Consider the following 19,326-nt stretch of genomic DNA (forward strand, 5'->3'; position numbering starts at 1 on the left):
ATTTTAAAATAATCACTGAACAAATCAATGGGTTTGTCAGTTTACAGAGCACACCTTCCTTAATTGGAAGCAAAATGATGAAGCTCCCAAAACTAAGCGGTGTAATATTACCGTTATTCTCGAAAATTTGTCAGTCTAGTAACAACCATATTTTTTTTTTCTTAAGCATCCCGGCCGTATTGAATGGTAACTCCTCAAATCTGTTTGGCTGATTCTGTGCACTCCGGCCAGCAGTCCAAATTTTCCCATCCGGCGGACCTCGAGTACGGATAGCTCTGTGCTACTTCCTCTTTCAAAGAGGAACTAACTCAATATATAATTTGGATATATCAACAAAGTTGAAATGGTAAATTGACCACCTTAACGATTACAAAAGCTAACGTTTCGAGCGTTAGCCCTTCGTCGGTACGAAGGGCTAACGCTCGAAACGTCAGCTTTTGTAATCGTTACGGTGGCCAATTTACCATTTCAACTTTGTTGATATATCCAAATTATTTCGTTACCCCCACCGACGCAGCCCCAAACAGGTTCTTTTGAAACTATCAGCCTTAACTTAATATATAACCGATCCTTTCACCTGGCCCTTAAGTATACCTGGGAAGTTCGGACGCTTTTTGGCCTTAGAGGTCAAAGTTTCTAGTGAATGCAACGGTCTATGCAGTAGTGTGTGTTACAAACCTAAAGATTGTCAGAGATACTTGTTGCATTTATCTTTGCATCCATCACGTCTGGATTTCCCATTCCTTCTCTCAGTTTCTTAGACTCCGTCGTTTATATAGCGACGACTCTGATTTTTCCGAAAAATTAAGGCGAACAAACTGATACATCATGGCCGTCGGGCATGCAAATCGCGTTACTTTGTGGACTCACATTATATTTCGGTGCGTAGGAAATTACAAAGAAAACAGTGAAAACTGGACTTACCGAAGTCAAAACCTTGCTTTCCTAACACATAAAAGAAACTTTTGTCCGGTTCCAAATCCCATTAAAAAGAAAAATATCTCCCCCGGCCTTTGAGCAATATTGTTTACAAAGTGTTGATGAATCGACGGTTCCCAACTCTTTTGAAATTTCCTCCTGATCCTGAGAAAATCCACCATACTTCTCCTCTAATTTTCCTTAAATTTGTCTGAACGTGCTACCGTAAAACGTTTCAGACAAGTTTTGTTGCTCATGTATGATGTCCCCAAATCTGAATTTCTTGTTTGAAAGCTAAAGTCGATTTCTAAGCTGTAAAACGGCCCATGAAACTGAAATCAACGGTTCCAAAAGTGTGAAAGTTTTCCTCTCAAACTGGGTGAGTTCACTCAGCTGTGGCTTTCAGGCACTCGCTCCAACACCCTTTGTGCAACCATGCTAAATCCGGCCTCATTTCGTCCACCATTTTGAAAGTCTCTTCTAACTAGGTAATCTCTCCTCCTGTTTTCTGAGTTGCAAAACAATTCATTTTTGCGAGTTTTTTCAAAATTTTCGAATGAAAGAAGAAGCTGTGAGAATGAATATGCAAGAGAGGTTAAGTTCAGTGAGCTGGAACTTATATATGCAGCTAAAGTGTTGGAGAGGAAACCAATACTCGCCCTGGGAATACCCTATCCATTGCTAAGGGAATGGCAAAGAATAATCACTGAGGACCCCTCTGAGGAATTCGAAGCCTCACAAGTTTTGCCTTGCCTACAGCTTGTGTTGGATTATGTTTCTCTGTTAGAAGGAGCAATCAGAGACCCTGCATTGTTCTTCACTGATGACACTACCAAGAGACATGAAATGAACCAAACATTGGTCAAAAGAGCTCAGTGGTTCTGTACCAAACCTCTACAGGACAACAAAAGGTAGAGCAAGAGAGGCCTTGAATGACAGGGTCAAGAAGTTCCACATTTTTGAGAAGTAAAATCCCCTCAGGATCTTCAAAGGAAAATTATCAGACTAAGGAGCAAAATCAATGAATGGAGAACTAAACACAATAACACTAAATGGGAAAAAGGGGAGTTATCCAAAGAACTGACTCAGGCTATTCAGGAGAAGGATAGAGTTATTAGTCACCTTCGAAACACAAAATTAATAAGCCTATGTGGCTAATCTGGAGAAGTTATCTATTAATGTTGAATACAAAGGGAAGCCAGTTTCTTCCAGTCAAAACAAACGTATTTGTGCACGATCCTCGCAGTAAAGAGCACTAATTGATATACCAAAATAAATAGTCACTCTCCTTTACCAAAATGCTTTCAATGTTTAATCCCCAAAAATTGCTGAATCAAAGGGTCGTTTTAGCTCTAGTGAGAAAATTTTTAATATTCTTCCTTTGTTTTGACTAACACAACGAATATATGAAATTCATATATCTGAACTGCGGTTATAGAAACGTATTTATCATCTTACGGGTTTATGTCGGACTAATTTTGATGATCCGCTCCCAGTTGGCTTGTTAGCTCAATTGGTAGAGCGCTGCAGTAGTATCGCAGAGGTCAGTGGCTCGAATCCCGTACAGGCCTGAATTTTTTCAGGTTTGATTTTCACTATTGCTTAAATAGTGCTCTTTACTGCGAGGATCGTGCACAAATACGTTTCTATAACCGCAGTTCAGATATATGAATTTCATATATTCGTTGTGTTAGTCAAAACAAAGGAAGAATATTAAAAATTTTCTCACTAGGGCTGAAACTGCCCTTTGGTTCAGCAATTTTTGGGATTAAACATTGGAGAGTTACTCAGGTGTAAAACATACTTTATCCATGAAGCACAGTTTGCCCTGTGATTTGGCAGGACCAAAAGAGAAAGAAATGACCCTGTACAATTCCCTCTCTGAGGAAGAAGAAAAGCAAGTCAAAGAAATCCTCTTCCTCCTTGACTAGTTTTGTGTGGGTCATTCTTTTTTCCATGAACTTACTATGGTCACTGATGGGCTTCCAAAGACATATCTAATTCAGCAGTGTAGAGCCAATTTAGATAAGCTATGCCACATAGACAGCCTACCGGGAAATGCACTTGAGAGAAAAACCACAAGTGACAAAATTAAAATCAAAGTAAATGGTGATGGGGCTCGCATGACTCGGAATTTAAACTTTGCTTTGATGTCCTTTTCAATTGTACAGACAGGCGATCAAGTTATGACAGCGAAAAGAAACAGAACTTTAGCTATCCACAATGGGAAAGAAGACCTCTCTCAAAAAATCATTTGGAAGCATTTTTATCGAAATTAACAGTATGATTACAGAAGCCACGGTTACTGTTGGCCACACTGAAATCGAAACAGAATTTTTCCTCGGTGGTGATTATAAATTCATGCTCATCAGGTTTAAATGAAGCAATAGCTAACTACGGATGTGCATCGTGTAAAATCCACAAGGATGATAGATGGAAAACAGATCAACATTTTAGTTATTTCAATTCAAAGCCACTATCGAAGTCTTCACAGGAAATGAAAGAAATGTCCAAAAATAACAAAGGATAATTCTGGCCGCAGTAAGGAACCCCTTCTGTACATTGAGTTAGTGAACGCTGGCAACTTGCGCGACAGCAAATTACAATCGCTGAGGAGTCCCATTTCAGAGCAAAAAGCTATAGATGTCCCAGTTTCTCAAAACGTGGCTATCTTTTAACTGTCGTGCAAGTAGGCCAACAACGCGCTTAACACACACCCTGAAGTTCATTTTTCTTACGTCATTCTTTAATTATCGTTGAGATAATTGTATCTAAACTTTGGCGTAAATTCCTGAGTTACATCGAACTGATTGTTTTTGCGACTGAGGTAATGGGCCCTTTTTAACGATGACGCGACGACTTCCGGTGTATTCAGTTTGGAAGTTAGCATTTCCTTGTTATTTTTTTTAGTTTCACTGGTGGAACCTTGCCTCTACCGGTGGATTGTGCCTGTTCATGTTTCCTGGGTGGTATTTCTTAGAGCGAATCAGATCTCAGCTGATGTGTTACGTCATTTTCCAACTCGTCATGCAATCTTCTCTGAGGGAAAAAGTTCACGTGACCAATAAACACAACGCTTAATCTGCTGATGTGGTCGAGCTGCCCTGTCTAGTTTACTACAAACCCGAAGTAAGTGTATGAGACACGCTGTTGATTATTATCAATTACATTCCACCGTTAAATTCAGTTCGCTTCAATCGTCACACCGAAGTGATCAACTCAATTTTGAAGGTTGTCATCTTCGGTCATGGTTTTGCCGGTGTTCAGTTTTCTTGCTAAGTCAGCAAGAGTGTAATACCAAGATAAAAATGAAAACAAAAATTATTTCGGAAAGATTTCCGTAGAACCCCATACTTCATTATGCATACAGTTCTTGGATAAAAGGAAGCAGAGGCAAAACAACAGATTGCCTTTGGGATTACGGCTTTTTTTTTTTATTGGTATGGGGTTATACGGAATTCTTTCCTTAGCTTCCTCTTCAGAAACTATTTCATTCGATTCCCTATCAAGTATAGTATAATTCGGGTTTATATCGAATTAATTTGATGGCCTGCTCCCAGTTGGCTTGTTAGCTCAATTGGTAGAGCGCTGCACTAGTATCGCAGAGGTCAGTGGTTCGAATCCCGTACAGGCCTGAAATTTTTTTCAGGCCTGATTTTCACTATTGCTCAAATAGTGCTTTACTGCGAAGGATCGTTCTCATATACGTATAGTATAATTGCATTTTACATACAGATACGTTAGGGCTTTATTAGGGCTACTGAACTGTTAGCAACCATCCATCATTTATAGTGTTACACTGAACCTTCTGTATGATATGTACACACAAGTATTTGGGTTAAACTCCAATTCACATAGGTTCACAATTTTACTTGTCTCCCCAAGTCTCTCCTGATGGCATTAATTGTTGTTACTGGTGAGAGTCACGAGATGGCCAGGTTTCAGATAATGGTTACTGGTTTCTTCTGACTATTGGCCATCATAACTGAAAACATTTTATTATAACGACATAAAACAAAGAATCTTAGGTGCGAGTTAAAATGTTCAACTTCTCTCTCCCCTCCCCCCCCCCCCAATTTTGGCCAGAGTCTGAATCCTGAATCTGCAGCTTCTTAAAATGCCCTATTAGTGACTGCTCTTCCTGCATGTTGCTGGGACTTTTGAGAAATTAATTTTGTGCAATTAAAGTGGCACATACAGGTTGTCTTTTTCATTTGTTCCTGTCCGCTACAGGGACAGATTTTAATCTCCTGGTTCTCTTTAGTCTCCCTCACAGCCGTTTTTTCATTGCGTGACATCCGAAAAAAACGGCTGCGAGGGAGACTAAAGAGAACCAGGAGATTAAATGCTCCCCTATTAGGCGAGCGTTGCGTGACGTCCGAAAAAACGGCTGCGAGGGAGACTAGGTTCTCTGACACCACTCCCACAAATATGGCCAGCATATAATTTTTGCTTCAAACAACACAAAATTTAAGGGTGTCATGTGGGTGAAAGCTTCAGTCAGCTAAGTATAATATAGTATACTAACCTTAAATTGAATAACAAAGGCAATAAATAAACCAACTATTCCTTACATTATCAGAGTAAATTCCAATTTTTGTTTTGTAAAGCAACAATGGGTATAGGGTCTGTCTATGGCAATGGAGGCTGGTCCATCAAAGGCTTCCTTCACTCTCCATTGGATGTCTCCATGAAAGTGAAGAAAAACTGTTATTCTGTATTTAAAGATATTGTCATGTTTTTGCTTCAAAGAAAGCTTAGCATTCATCAATTTTGTTTTTATTGACTGTAAACACCATATGGTACATGATTGTATACCATCTTGCGACAAAATGCAGTATTTTGTTGTAATATTTTTTAATACACCATGAAATGTATTGTGAATAGCATAATTACGACAAGCCTATAAATGCCAACAAATTCTACTTATTTGTTTTTCTCAGACAAACCCCAATGATGCAGAAAAAAGGATCTGTGCCAGATTTTACAGAACCATGGCATCTTAGTGATGCTGTTCTTGTTGTTGAAGAGAAGAAGTTCCACATTCACAAGGGTACTTTATCCATGTGGTCACCAGTGTTTGAAAGAATTTTCTCCTCAGATTTTAAAGAAAAATTTGCAAGTGAGATTCCTCTTCCTGGAAAAGATGCCTCTGAAATAAAGGAACTGTTGCTCGTCATTTACCCAACATCTAAACCAATTGGTGAAACCAACTGTTACTTCCTTCTTCCCTTGGCTAGAGAATATCAAATGGATCAACTTACAGAGCGCTGTGAAAAGTATTTGTTACAGAGAGAGAAGACCCCTCACCAGGCCATTGACTTCCTTGTTTTAGCTAATGAGTTTAACATGGAAGACTTGTGTAAACAATGTGTTGAAATTGCCAAACACATGTCAATAACAGAAGTTCGACGTCATGAGAAGTATGCCATGATTGCGCCAGAGGAAGGCAGACAATTGGCTGAAAGGAGAGTGGAGTTACTTGAGAACAAAATGCAAAGCAGTGAGCAAAGGGTGAATTCAGTAAAGAAAGAAGTCAAAGATGTGTGTGAGTGGGGACTAAAGGAAATGGGACGCGTTTTGTATCAAAAGAAGTCCCCAGAAGGAAGACGAATTCCACGTGCTCTTAGTGACTGTTTAAAACTTATAGAGGAAACAGCATCGGAAAGTGTTGAGGTTGCTGTTATGATACAGTTGGTACAACATCGCCTACGCAGTATTTACGAGCCAATGTATTCTTAAGATCCGCGAAAGGAAGAGTGCACATACATTTTAAAATGATGAAATACTTTTGATTATAGTACTGTTACACTTGTCTGAAACAATTTGGTAGACATGCAATAATTCATGATTCAGTAAATGGTTTGAACCCGGGGGTAACATGTGAAGGTGTAGTCTGATCGTCCGGGTGAGTGTAGTCCTGAGAAGGACTGTTGTCGGTGGTAGTGACTGACGTTTCGACAACCTGTGCGGAAGTCATCATCAGAGTCAAGTGAATGATTGTTGTCAGTAGAATTCATGATTCCTCCAATTATTAAATAATTTATCAGATGTAGGATAATGGCTCATAACTCTCTAGGAGTAACCTTAAATAAAGGTAAGAACTGAATTAATTGAAGGCTAATTCTGTACATATAAATTGTCAATACAAAATAATGCAGACAATTTCTCTCCTAATGCAGATCAAAGAAATTTGAAAGTATGTTGGTTAAGTTCAGAATAGAGTTCTTTCTCTTCCTGGGGTAGCAATTCTTTTATTAGTAGTAAGCAGTGAAATCTAGCTTTTCTTTTTCACTTTCATTTAGTTTTAGTCCTGTTTGGCAGAATGGGAGCCCCCCTCCCCCCCAGCACTCTCTTGTGGACCAATGTGCAACACATTACTAGCTCAAATTATATTCATTGCACTAGTACATACAGTTCAATGTGAGCTACTCTTGGGTCAGGACACCATTTTGTCACAAAGGGGTTGCACATTTTTATTTAGTAAAGAAATGTTTATTGTAGCATAGAAGTAGAAAGATCATGCAAAAGCTATTATAAAAATAACAACTAGTCATTTCAGGGAGAGAATAATAATAATAATAAAAAATGAGGTACAGAGTCTATCAGTTGTTTTTATTCACAGTGTTAAGATATTTCATTTTGTTTCAAAAAATAAAAGACAACATCACAAAAGATCATCTGCTTGAGAAAGTTGTCACAAAAGGTACAAATTAAAGTAACTGAGAAAAGAGGATGTTGAAGGGAGGTGACTATTAAAAGAGCTTTAATCATAATATATACATATACTTTACAGACTATACAGTGATCAAATTCATCCTCTATTGTTCTAAAAATAATCTTTTATTAGCACTGACACTTTTAAATACATGTACAATTCTGATACATTTTTGAGTGTGTTAGTGTTTGGTCACATAAATGGCATTTAACTATAATTTCAAGATATTCTTGTCATGTGTTGTTGTTCTGTTGATCTTCTATAAACTGCTTCAATGTTGCTGAGTCAACTGGTATATACAGATACTCTACACCATCAGCACCCTGCAATCAATGACACAGAACACATAATTCAGTACTATGATAATTTTATTTCTTTTAATTACAAGTCTAATTTGGAATTCTCAAGTGGTGTGATTTCACACAATGAACAGGGCGTGTGAACTTAAATTTGCACCCTGACTTTTTGAGTACTGTATGAATGTTGCACAAGTCATCATCAGAAATGACAAATGTGTTAAAAAAGCCGAGAAAATGAAAATGGTGGCAATTTTCATAAAACCATTGGCAATTGATTGCTTGTCATTCACATTTAGAAGTTGAGTATAAAAGGATCCAAAACATTGGCTGAGTCAAAACGCCAAAATTTTCACCTTCTTGGAAGTTATAAGCTTGTGATCACGGAATTCTATTAGTTGAGCTTTCAGTGTTGAGTCACTGTTTACCAGGAACTGTTCACGGCATTTGGAATAACAAGAATTAAATGACAGTCCTGTGAGAGAACAAGAAATGATTCAACTACCTTCAAATATCATCTAATGATTCTATAACTGTTACAGCTTCGGAAAGAGAGGCAAATGTAAAAGCTGATTCTTAACAACTGAGCTACAGAGAGGTAATTGTTTAACCAGGCCTTGAGCTTACAGGTGTATTACAGGGGTGGTTCACATTGACAACAACCTGCTAGCATATTACAAAGAACATGCAGTAAGCAGCTTGAGAAATATGGTAACTTATTATTAACCTTTATACTTGCGCTGGTATCAAATTCAAAGCTTTAACTTTGAATTTGATTGGTTGAGAAAGTGGCACAAGTTCCTCAACCAATCACAGAGCAAGGAAATGAAAAGGCAAAGCAATCTAGGATTACTATTGACATTCAAATGGAAATTGCTCTATTAAGGTGGTATATATTAAAAAGTGATCTACATAAGACCTTTCTTCAGTAAATGCAAGTGATGAGTAACAAAGCCATCAACTAAAGATTGACACCTTGGTATGAAATTGAATTATCCACACTAATTTCAAACTTTAACTAGAAAACTAGAAAGGAGGATTACTAATCAGATGCTGAGGATTAAAAGCTTCACACACCAACAATACAAAAAGCTCTCCCATAATACATGTATGTATTTTGAAGCTCATTAGTACCAGGATTACCCCTTTACACCCCAACATCAGTATGCATATTCTCCATTCTCTTCTCTCTACATTATTTTCCTAAGGTGCTAACAAGGAGAATTTGTTTAATGATCAAGAGCTTCTTTAGTTGGTGATCATTTCCTATATTCTCATTACATTAATGTGTGATTGAGGGGTGATATCTTAATGAGAACCTAGATGCTAATCACTCTTAAGGGGAATAAGAACTGCTTACCAATATAACTACTATTATCTTTCTCGTCAAGCTGATGCTGTGCTATTAAGATGAAAATACCACGGGCATTAGGAGTCAAACTACGGAACACATGAACTAAAGAACTAAGTGCCAGAGCTCCAGTGTGCTGGACCAGCAGTGAGTTCTCATATGAGGTCTCTTCCCTATATGGTTCAAAGGATGTCACATCAAACCAGGACCAGTTAAAACGGCTCAGCTGAGTATGATTCCAAACTGAAAAGATTCCAAATCAAGAAATAAACAATCAACTCAAAAGTAGCTACCAGTACATAAGTTATTTACAATGTTATACACTCGAGTATCTGAAGTATTTTGCTCTGATGAACAAGTATTTTGTTCATCAGAGCATTATTGTTCTACAATGCCATGTGAGTATAAGTAATACTATAAGTAAAAATATGACTGTAAGCAATACTAACAGTACTTCTTTAAGTACTTAAGTGCTGAATGTACAAATGTACATGCTATGAAAGATAGAAGTTCTCATAATTACTGCACAAATACACATTTAACAAACACAGAAATAGCTTTCTTTTGCTGATGATTACAAAAATAGACATAGCATTAACAAAATTCATAAAGACACTTTTATAAAGTTCCATTATTTTCTGGATGAAATTGAAACTACTGGTAGTTCTGTGGAGAGACGAAAAATCCATCACCTTCCCTAATTCAAATTCTGATTTTTGGTAATGACTGGTCTATGAATCTACTATTGACTAATACTTACTTAGGGGTGCATTGATGTGATCAATGCTGGCAATGACTGGCCTATGAATCTACTCTTGACTAATACTTACTTAGGGGTGCATTGATGTGATCAATGCTGGCAATGACTGGCCTATATTGACTAATACTTACTTAGGGGTTCATTGATGGGATCAATGCTGGCAATGACTGGCCTATATTGACTAATACTTACTTAGAGGTGCATTGATGTGATCAATGCTGGCAATGACTGGTCTATATTGACTAATACTTACTTAGGGGTGCATTGATGTGATCAATGCTGGCAATGACTGGCCTATATTGACTAATACTTACTTAGGGGTGCATTGATGTGATCAATGCTGGTAATGACTGGCCTATATTGACTAATACTTACTTAGGGGTGCATTGATGTGATCAATGCTGGCAATGACATGAAGAGTATCCACTTCTGCAAGAAGGCTAAGGATTGTCTGAGTCTAAAACACAACATGAAATTTTCAAAAAATCTGTGTTAATTGCTGATTTACTGTTAACTTCCCCCAATATTGATACAAAACCGATACAATAACAAACCATGGAGAAGGATAACTCATTTGGCTGACCAACAGACTAACAGCACATCTACCATGCACAATTTAACTTACCATTACCGCTGCTCTTTCTCTTTATAAATAAAGAGCAATAAGCATAATTTAATAAAATCAGATCCTTTGACTGTTCCACTAAAAAAACCATGAACATCTGAACTACTTATTTAGGGAATGCTTACGGCCTTAAAAACAAATAACGTAATGTTGGTGATCAAGATATGGAAGCAAACTACAATGCCACATTGACAGTAACTGTTAGATAACTGGCTTGTTCTTCAACAGTGTTAGTGTTGACAGTTTGCTGAGTTTCACTGCAACTCTAACAATGTTTTTATCAGAAGAGCAATGATTTATACTGTAGAACCCCACGTTAAAAATGTTTAGACCCAATGTACCTTTAGTTAGTTCTTGTGTCCAGACTTATCATGTAACCTCCCACGGAAAATATTGTGAGAGAAAACTCACAATTTCTTTCACTGCTGTTTTGAAAGTCCCAGTACACAACTAGAAACACTTTTTATAGCAAATTTATTTTATGACAAGAAAAGAAAGCCCAAATAAAAAGTGAAAAAATGGACTTTCTTTTTCTTAAGATATCCTGTACAAGAAGTATAACTAGTCCACCAAACCTACTGTACAGAGACCAAAATGAATTTACTTTGCCCATTTTAAGTTAGGTTATTTTTAAATAAAAAAATATTAGAGGCAATAAAGTTAACATAATACTGTCTGCCTATCACTGAATTTTAATGGAACATTGAGAATAAACAAACCTTTTTGGATCTTAACATAGAGCCATCAATATTGTGAATGATCAGAAAAATCTCCTCTGAATCTAAAAATAAAAGTAATGTTAGAAAAACTCATCATGTACTTAACACTTTAGTTTAAAATTGATGACTTTTGAATCCCAATCAATATGTAAGTGCTTACTGGAAAATGTAGCAATCAACTGTATTGTCCTAAGTACTGTACGTAAGCTTAACTCACATTTGTCACTGCAAAGGTTCTGTCTTATGTAGTCACACTGATCTGTCACACTCTTGAAAGCTCCATCATACATAAGAACCTCTTCAGTTATGATGTTTAGAACCTTGAAAAGTGAAAAGAGATTATTACGCTCTGCAGGTAAATAATAATAATTTTAATATTAAGTACACTATGTATCTTGCAAGTGAAGAGTGCTTTTCGTGCAGGTTGATTGGCTCAAGGTTCTGAAGTATACAGCTAGGACTATTCACCCCCAAGCAGTAGAAGAGACAAAATCCCATCAACAATTAATTTCAATCATTCTTTAAGATATTGATGAGATTAAATGAATTTGTTTTGGTTTCTGTGAGGTACATACTACAACTGGTGAGTCATTGTTAAATAATCACTTACCATTCATGTACAAGTCAGAGAACAAAGCAAGTAGGGCGACACTCCATTTATATATTGAATAGAGAATCCTGCTCCCACTTTTAATCATCATGCTCTTTTAATTGAACTACAGATCCAAAGTTGATTCGAAGTTCACCCTAAGTTTATACCATACATCTAAAGTTATTCGAGTGTGAAAGATCCTAATTTGTAATATGAGATCGATTCAAAGTTATTAGTAGTAATCTCAAACTATTACATGTGCAACACATCCAAAGTACTGTACAGTTATAACTACAGGAATGGTACCAATCCACAGAATGATACACTGTACAGCTAAGAATTCCAAGTTATTAAAAGAAAGCTTACTTAAGATCATCTATAGTTGTGACTTTGGATCCATAATTATAAATTTGGATCCATAGTCACAAAATTTACACCAATATACACCTTTGTCACTGATTTAGAATGGCACTTCCAGGTTACCATAAAAGAGAATAATTCATATTGGAAAGAAAAAATGACAAAAAAATTTATAAACAAGATAGAGCTGGATCCTACAAGTACTAATTGTGATAACATTCAACAACTGTCAGATCACTCACATTTTTTATGGTGAGACTGGGGAAAAACCCATTTACTATGACTTGAATATTTGAAGAAAGTTTAGATGACCGGAATTGGTCAAGAAGGACTCTTTTGGATCCAAGGCCATAAAGAAGAATGTTAAATCCATTCCTATATACAAATCAAAGCATTATGCAAGGTAAAGGGAAGTTTGCAAAACTCAAAACAAATACACAAATTAAAATCAGCTAGGTATCATATTTGATGAACATCAGATAATTGATTGTAAGAGAGTTTTGAAAGGTGACATTTGATGGATGTAAAACAAACCCTTCTATGCCATAATTTATCAAAAAAACTAAAAAAAAAAAACAATCTCAAGGGTAGCTTTGTAATAATAATCACCACTCCACTTAATAAATTCTGTTTCAGAAATGCATATTCAACCAATGTCAGCTACCAAAACTATTCCAAAGGATAACAAAAGCAAGATTGATTGGTTTATGAATAACTTAAAGGACTTTTGGGTTTGCAAGAATGTCTGCTATGATCCCAAACTTGTACATGTAAGTACATAATTGTAATTATAAAAAAGTACACCTGTCCCACTCACCTTAAATGAAACATCCACTTGTCAAACAGACCTTGTAATTTGTGATACAATTCAAATCTTTCCTTGGGGTGCGAGCTGGACACTTGATTCAAACATAACAACAGTTTCTATAAAAAAAGAGGGGATTACTCAAGCTGACTACTTCCAAACAAAAGATGTCTGCCTAACACAAGCACACTGTAGCTATGTTTACATAATGCTGAGAGAAGTTTCACTTCATGTACAACTACAGGGACAATGAAGAAGGACCTAGTGGAACCTTCAAGGACTATTAAGCATATCTGATTATTATTCATAGACAAGTGAACATTATGTGACAGTTTACTATAAGCACCCTGATTGGTAAAAAAACTTATTGATTAACCCAGCAGTTAACCTGTAGGAAATGTACTAAGTGGTCAGTTGTCAGAGTCCTGAATTTATTTACCCTTAAACAAGGTTACTGTCACCTTTATTTGGCTGTCACATAGGTCTGCTTGTATTGTCTTCCACCTGTATGGAATGGTTACTTCAAGCAGAACCACTTATAAAGCTACAGCACTCAGCCTGTATTTAGTGGTTACATTGCCATTCAAGAGTTTATTCAAAAAAAGTAATAGACCAGGGTAATAACTCGCTTGGGGTGTTAGAAGAACACAAGAAAAGTTTGAGGTTACCTTGTCTTGAGATTTACAAACTTTTCTCAATTGTTCTTCCAACATCTCCACAACCAGGAGTCAAATGATTTACATATATCTTATTAACCAAACGCAAGGGCCGCACTAGGAGAATATCGGCCTGAAGTCTTGACAGTACGGACCAAGTGCAGCGAGGTCCATACAAAAAAGACCGAGGGCCGATACTCTTCCAGTATGGTCCCGAGCAAGCTTGGTTAATAAGAGATTTATTATACGACTGAAGTTCAAAGGGACACAAGTGGGGTATCATTCGGGACCATTTGGGACAGTGCTCGGTCCAATACTGAGAAAATATTGACCAGCAATAGAGCATTTTGATTGGTTGATTTTAGTTATTGGCCCTCTGACTGCCCGAGTCGTGTAACAAAAACTCTTCTTATGTTCTCCCAACATCCCACATTCTCTTGCTTAAATAAATGATGTGAAAATGATTAAAAATGCGTTTTGCTTACTTGTTGATCCATTCGTGGCATATTTAGTTTCGAGAGTGTATGATCAGAAGTGATACATTTAGAGCTTTGTTGCTCAAAGAACTCCTCCTGAGCATCTTCTTTCTAGACAACAGTAATTCAATGTACTTTAGGATAACTTCATATGTCACAACTCCTTGAAGTGACTTTAGACCAAGTTAAAACTACCACTGGCTTTTTATACCTTAGTTTTCCCTTGAATATACACAAGCCTGTCCAGTTGCCTCTTAAGACATACAATTACAGGTAACTTTCATTCATACCTGGTCTGAATTTCCTTTGGTGCTTTTCTTGGAAACTCTAAAATAACAACACAAGACTTGCTCTAACACCTAATTAATTTTTATAAAAAGCTTTTTGTTATTGATATTACAGAAATGTACCAAATTAATTTACCATGTTTATGTTAAATGGTTTGTGTACCTTGTTGGTGTTTCATCCACAGTCCCTGCTTCACTGTCAGAATCATTATCATCTGTATCAGATTCATGTTCAACCCCTACAAAATAAATTAATAATGAACTACTCTGACTTGCATAATGTGTGGTGAGCTGAGCAATAGCCAATGCGAATTCAGATGGAGAATTTGTATACACAAACAGTGACTTCAGTACATTTGACTAATTGATTAAAGTGTGGCACTTATTAGGAAACTATTAACAAGTACTGATTTCGCTGTAGTTGAAGTCTAAAATGTTGTAATGAAGTGGTAATAGAAATGGTTTTCCTTATTTCCCTTCTTTTTCCGGAAGTGAGGAATGAGGGTGTGGGGTGAGTTCTAAGAGTGGAGCACTTGTTTGACATTGTGGCTAGGAGTGGACGCTTAATTGGGGGAGGGCGCTTGTTAAAGCACAGGCATTTATCTGTGGAAATACCAAAAGAAATTAAGAGATTACTCAAAATAACATTTATTCTTTGTTACAATCAAAAGTGAATGGTTAAAAAATACATTCCAAAGGCTTCAAAACTTCAGCCATTTCATTTTTCATGAGCACAATAAGTAACATATCTACCCAATTAAGTCCTCCCTCTCCATTAAGCACTATACATACAAAAAAATGCCCCACATGGAGGGCAGAAATACATGTGTCTACTCTTTATGACGAATTGCTGCGAATCTTGAATATGCAAACATTAGACCACAGAAGGAAACAACAATCCCTTATTCTGTTATATAAATGTTTGCATAACGACGGTCCCAAATATATCAGAGATTTTTTTAGTTTTGGGGAAACAGTAGTCTGGGAACTGGCATTAATTTGTATGCACCTAAATTTAATTTAAATTTTATGAAAAAATCTTTCACTTATATGTGTGCACAGCTGTGGAATGGATTACCTACAAGTGTAAAACTGGCCAATAATATCAACCTTTTTAAGAAGCTATTGAGAACATTGAAACTTTAGCTGCTTCTCCATTTTATACTTGTATTTTTAAGTGTCTTTATTTCATTGTACAAACTTAATTTTTAATCTTAATTTTAAATTATTTAAGCTATTGCTTCACCATTTTATACCTGTATTTAAGTGACTTTGAATTTTACTGTACAAACTTAAATTTTAATGTTAATTGTTATATTAGGTTTTTTAGATTCTTAATTTTAGAGGCATGTATGTATTTTGAACGAGCTCTATGAGCTCCTTGACGCTACATAGGTAAATAAAGTATTGATTGATTGATTGATGTGTCTGTTAAAAGCTGTTACTTCATAACCATATTTTTCTAACCAAAACAAGATGGTGAGTAATAATATAATAATTGTGAAAATGTTTATGTCACACTTTGAACATCTCCCTAAATATAATTAGGAGTCACACCTTTCAAGAGTACAGTTTTTCTTCTATGACGCAAGGAATAACCACTTTTGTTGTTTTTATCTTGAGTTCCAGTTGCTGGATCTTCCTGCAAAAATATGCAAACAGTTCGTAACTCCTGGGGAATATTCCATGGACTTTAAAATGACACAAATGGTCTCTAAGAACATTTATAACATAACCAAAGTAAAGTGCACGCTCTGATTGGTCAATTCAGCGTCCCCCATTTGCCTGTGGGTGCACGCTGCTGACATGAGCAAATGCAAAGACTAGTTTTCCACAGGCGCTTGTTTTTTCAGGTCACGTAAGATTTGTTAAATAAAAGGAAACTCTCACTACAATGTCTCAATGTTATGTTATAAAACAAATGGTAAATGCCACAGTGTACACTATTGAGTTATGGATGCATTTGGGAGGTTTGCTAAGCACTCAAGAGGCTAGAGTCGCTCTTGGCTATCGCCTCGCGCGACTCTTACACTTCTTTCATGCTTAGCAACCTCCCGTGTGCATCCATGACTCAATAGTGTATGCTGTGGTGTTTACCATTTGTTAAGTACAGTACAAATGTACATTAACTAAATTTTAAAGTAAGATCTTAAAATCTGGTGGAAGGGATCAAACCCTCCACCATGTTTCTCTCTGAATTTGTTCTCTGTTGTCATTGGTTAAACTCCTTGCTGTGCTCCACTAACTGTCAACTGGTCTATCACCTGCTACATGGGATTTTAACCAGTCTTAGCTTTATTTAGAAGATTTTTCTAAATTGTTTCATAATAGCCCTGAAGTGGCCCAGAAAGGAAACTGGTTGATTAAATTTCTATGACTTTGGCTGGAATATATCAATAAATTGAAATAAAGAAATAAACTTTAAAAACATTTTAAGTATCTAATCATGACCTCAACATACATGTACTTTTATTAATAATTTGAATATATCAACAAAGTTGAAATGGTAAATTGGCCACCGTTACGATTATAAAAGCTTTTATAATCATAACGGTGGCCAATTTACCATTTCAACTTTGTTGATATAATTATTCAAATTATTTCGTTACCCCCACCAACGCAGCCCCAAACAGTTTCTTTAGAAACTATCAGCCTTTATACATGTACTTTACCTTGTCAGTATCTGATGATGAAACAGTCTTTTCAGTACCTTGAAAATGGTTGGCAAAAAAATAGGACTCATTGAAAAAATTGCAAAATGAACACTATTGGAACACTAATAATTGCAATTTATTATCCAACTACACCTAGTCAAGTACAAATAACGCCATAGACGAGTACAAATATCACACAGTATTTTGTACTCGTCTATTGTAGTACCTGTTAAACAGGTTTTCTCGCATTGCACAAGCGAAGAATTGGATTGTAGTTATGAAAAAAAAAAAGTGGCGGACAATTTGAATCATATTTTCGATGACGAAGAACAGAATGGCTGGCAAATATAGGTCCAAGTTCATTAGATGAATCGAATAAAGAAAAACAGCTTGACGACCAGAAAATTTCTTCATTTAATGAAGAAAATAGAAACAGCGACACAACAATGCGCCAATTCCGTTCCACTTTGCATACTTCTGTCACACACTCCCCGTAAATAAATATCTGAAAAATTCGCCTGCACTGAAATAACAGTTTGGTGTGTTGGATAATAAATAACTTATTAGACATTTTGTTGTGTGGTATCGCTGAGTATTTTTACTTGTTATTTGTATTTTGACTCGCCCTATGGGCTCGTCAAAATACAGCACAACTCGTAAAAATACTCAGCGATACCACACATCAAAACGTCTAATAAGATATATTTATTATATGACTGTCCCACCCTACTCATACATGTGTAAAGCTGGATAAGTTGAAATGAGCCCATCTGGAAAAAGCCATCCAGCCCTGGTGCAGTTGCGTGGTGGTAACTTTGTTCATTGTTGTTACAAAAAACAAGTGACAGCAGTGAACAAAAGTGACAAAAAATAATCATGTTTTTCAACGAATTGTGAGTTTTCTTGTTCTGAACCAAAAAAATAAAGGAAATGTTTTTACTGTAGAATCTTTTTTTGTGGTTTTCCCAAGCACGTCAGTCTACTTGTCCTATTTGAGTTGAAACAAACTTTTTAGAATTTTTCAAAACTTAGTCAGAGGTCACATCATAAAATGCTTAATATTTGACTCAGTTAAGTCAGGCTTGATGGGAAAATATTCCACTCTCTAACATGCAAGGACCTTGCTGCGCTCAGTCCATATGCCATTACCTAGAGCCAAATATTTTCCAATCTAGCCTTTCCACTTAGTCAATAAGTACATCATCTTCTCTTGAGTTCAAACTGAAATTTCTCAAACAGAAACCTCTTTAGATCTCATGCGAGGAAGAAACATGTAAAGTCTGTTTTATTAACACTCAAAACAAAACAGAACAGCCCTACAAAGTGACTTAATCACAAGTATGCTGTAGAAAAAACCCTCAGACTACTAAAGAATCAACTTGTGTCAATAATGCACAACATTGAGTTTTAAATACCTGTCATTACACATTTGTAATGAAAAAAAAAAAAAAAAAAAAAAACAGTTAAACTAAGGAAGGGCCAGAAGAGGGAAACAGAGAGGTAGTCATGAAAAAAAATGTCAGTTGATTAATTAAGATGGGTACAGCTACATGTAGGATTACTTGATATAGGGACTGGGGACAGCAAGGTCCACATATCATAACTTTGAGCAAAACAAGTCATTTTCCCATCTCACCATCTCACTTATTGCTGAAGTGCACAGTGGCTGTATAATAAACACTATGAATCAATGAATTTGAACATAAGAAGATCATATATTTGCACTAAGAAGGGCAGGTATCACAGTTCTACAGTGATACCTGCCTTTCACAGTGGCTAATTTACCATTTCAACTTTGTTGATATATCCAAATTATTTCGTTACTCCCACCGATGCAGCCCCAAACAGTTTCTTTCGAAACTATCAGCCTTTATATCGCAGTTTTAGCTTACCTCACCAATCATCAACTGGTTGAAGCAAAAATAAAATGATACCTGTCATATTCTGTTGCAATGATGCTAAAAAAGATTTCCATATGGCACTAGGAATATTGCTTCAAAACAATTTTATGTCATTTAACTACTAGAAAAGATTGGAATCAAGTTGGGGAAGATATCAGACATACACCTTTGCTTTTTTCACTGCTCTTTGGAGTTTTCCTCCTATCCT

The 19,326-nt window shown here is 36.3% G+C and overlaps 2 protein-coding genes across 3 annotated transcripts in view; one reads left to right on the forward strand and one right to left on the reverse strand.

Annotated features, from left to right (window-relative positions):
* The first annotated feature begins 3,898 nt into the window (after positions 1-3,898).
* LOC111333184 (BTB and MATH domain-containing protein 36) lies at positions 3,899-7,915 on the forward strand. Its single transcript, XM_022938715.2, has 2 exons — positions 3,899-4,047; positions 5,862-7,915. The coding sequence occupies exon 2, from the start codon at positions 5,872-5,874 to the stop codon at positions 6,658-6,660; it is 789 nt and encodes a 262-aa protein (XP_022794450.2). The 5' UTR covers positions 3,899-4,047; positions 5,862-5,871; the 3' UTR covers positions 6,661-7,915.
* The window catches only part of LOC111333189 (origin recognition complex subunit 2), a 12,809-nt gene continuing 1,206 nt past the window's right edge, over positions 7,724-19,326 (reverse strand). The window contains exons 3-16 of one of the 2 annotated variants that reach the window (XM_088741968.1): positions 19,285-19,326; positions 17,236-17,273; positions 16,121-16,205; positions 14,727-14,802; positions 14,567-14,603; positions 14,286-14,387; positions 13,157-13,263; positions 12,582-12,714; positions 11,605-11,707; positions 11,388-11,449; positions 10,419-10,500; positions 9,293-9,526; positions 8,289-8,407; positions 7,724-7,959 (exon numbers count right to left, since the gene is read on the reverse strand). The exon at positions 19,285-19,326 is cut by the window's right edge and continues 57 nt beyond it. In XM_088741968.1, coding sequence (XP_088598094.1) covers positions 7,870-7,959; positions 8,289-8,407; positions 9,293-9,526; positions 10,419-10,500; positions 11,388-11,449; positions 11,605-11,707; positions 12,582-12,714; positions 13,157-13,263; positions 14,286-14,387; positions 14,567-14,603; positions 14,727-14,802; positions 16,121-16,205; positions 17,236-17,273; positions 19,285-19,326 — 1,310 coding nt within the window. In that variant the 3' untranslated portion in view covers positions 7,724-7,869. The remainder of the gene's footprint in view (positions 7,960-8,288; positions 8,408-9,292; positions 9,527-10,418; positions 10,501-11,387; positions 11,450-11,604; positions 11,708-12,581; positions 12,715-13,156; positions 13,264-14,285; positions 14,388-14,566; positions 14,604-14,726; positions 14,803-16,120; positions 16,206-17,235; positions 17,274-19,284) is intronic. The other variant, XM_088741969.1, reaches the window with a different exon arrangement.

This window comes from Stylophora pistillata, chromosome 12 (genome assembly GCF_964205215.1).
Source record: "Stylophora pistillata chromosome 12, jaStyPist1.2, whole genome shotgun sequence".
NCBI classification, from domain to species: Eukaryota; Metazoa; Cnidaria; class Anthozoa; order Scleractinia; family Pocilloporidae; genus Stylophora; species Stylophora pistillata.

Bases quoted from the DNA above. Each gene is read 5' to 3' on its own strand.
- LOC111333184 (XM_022938715.2), top strand. From the start codon at position 5,872: ATGATGCAGAAAAAAGGATCTGTGCCAGATTTTACAGAACCATGGCAT.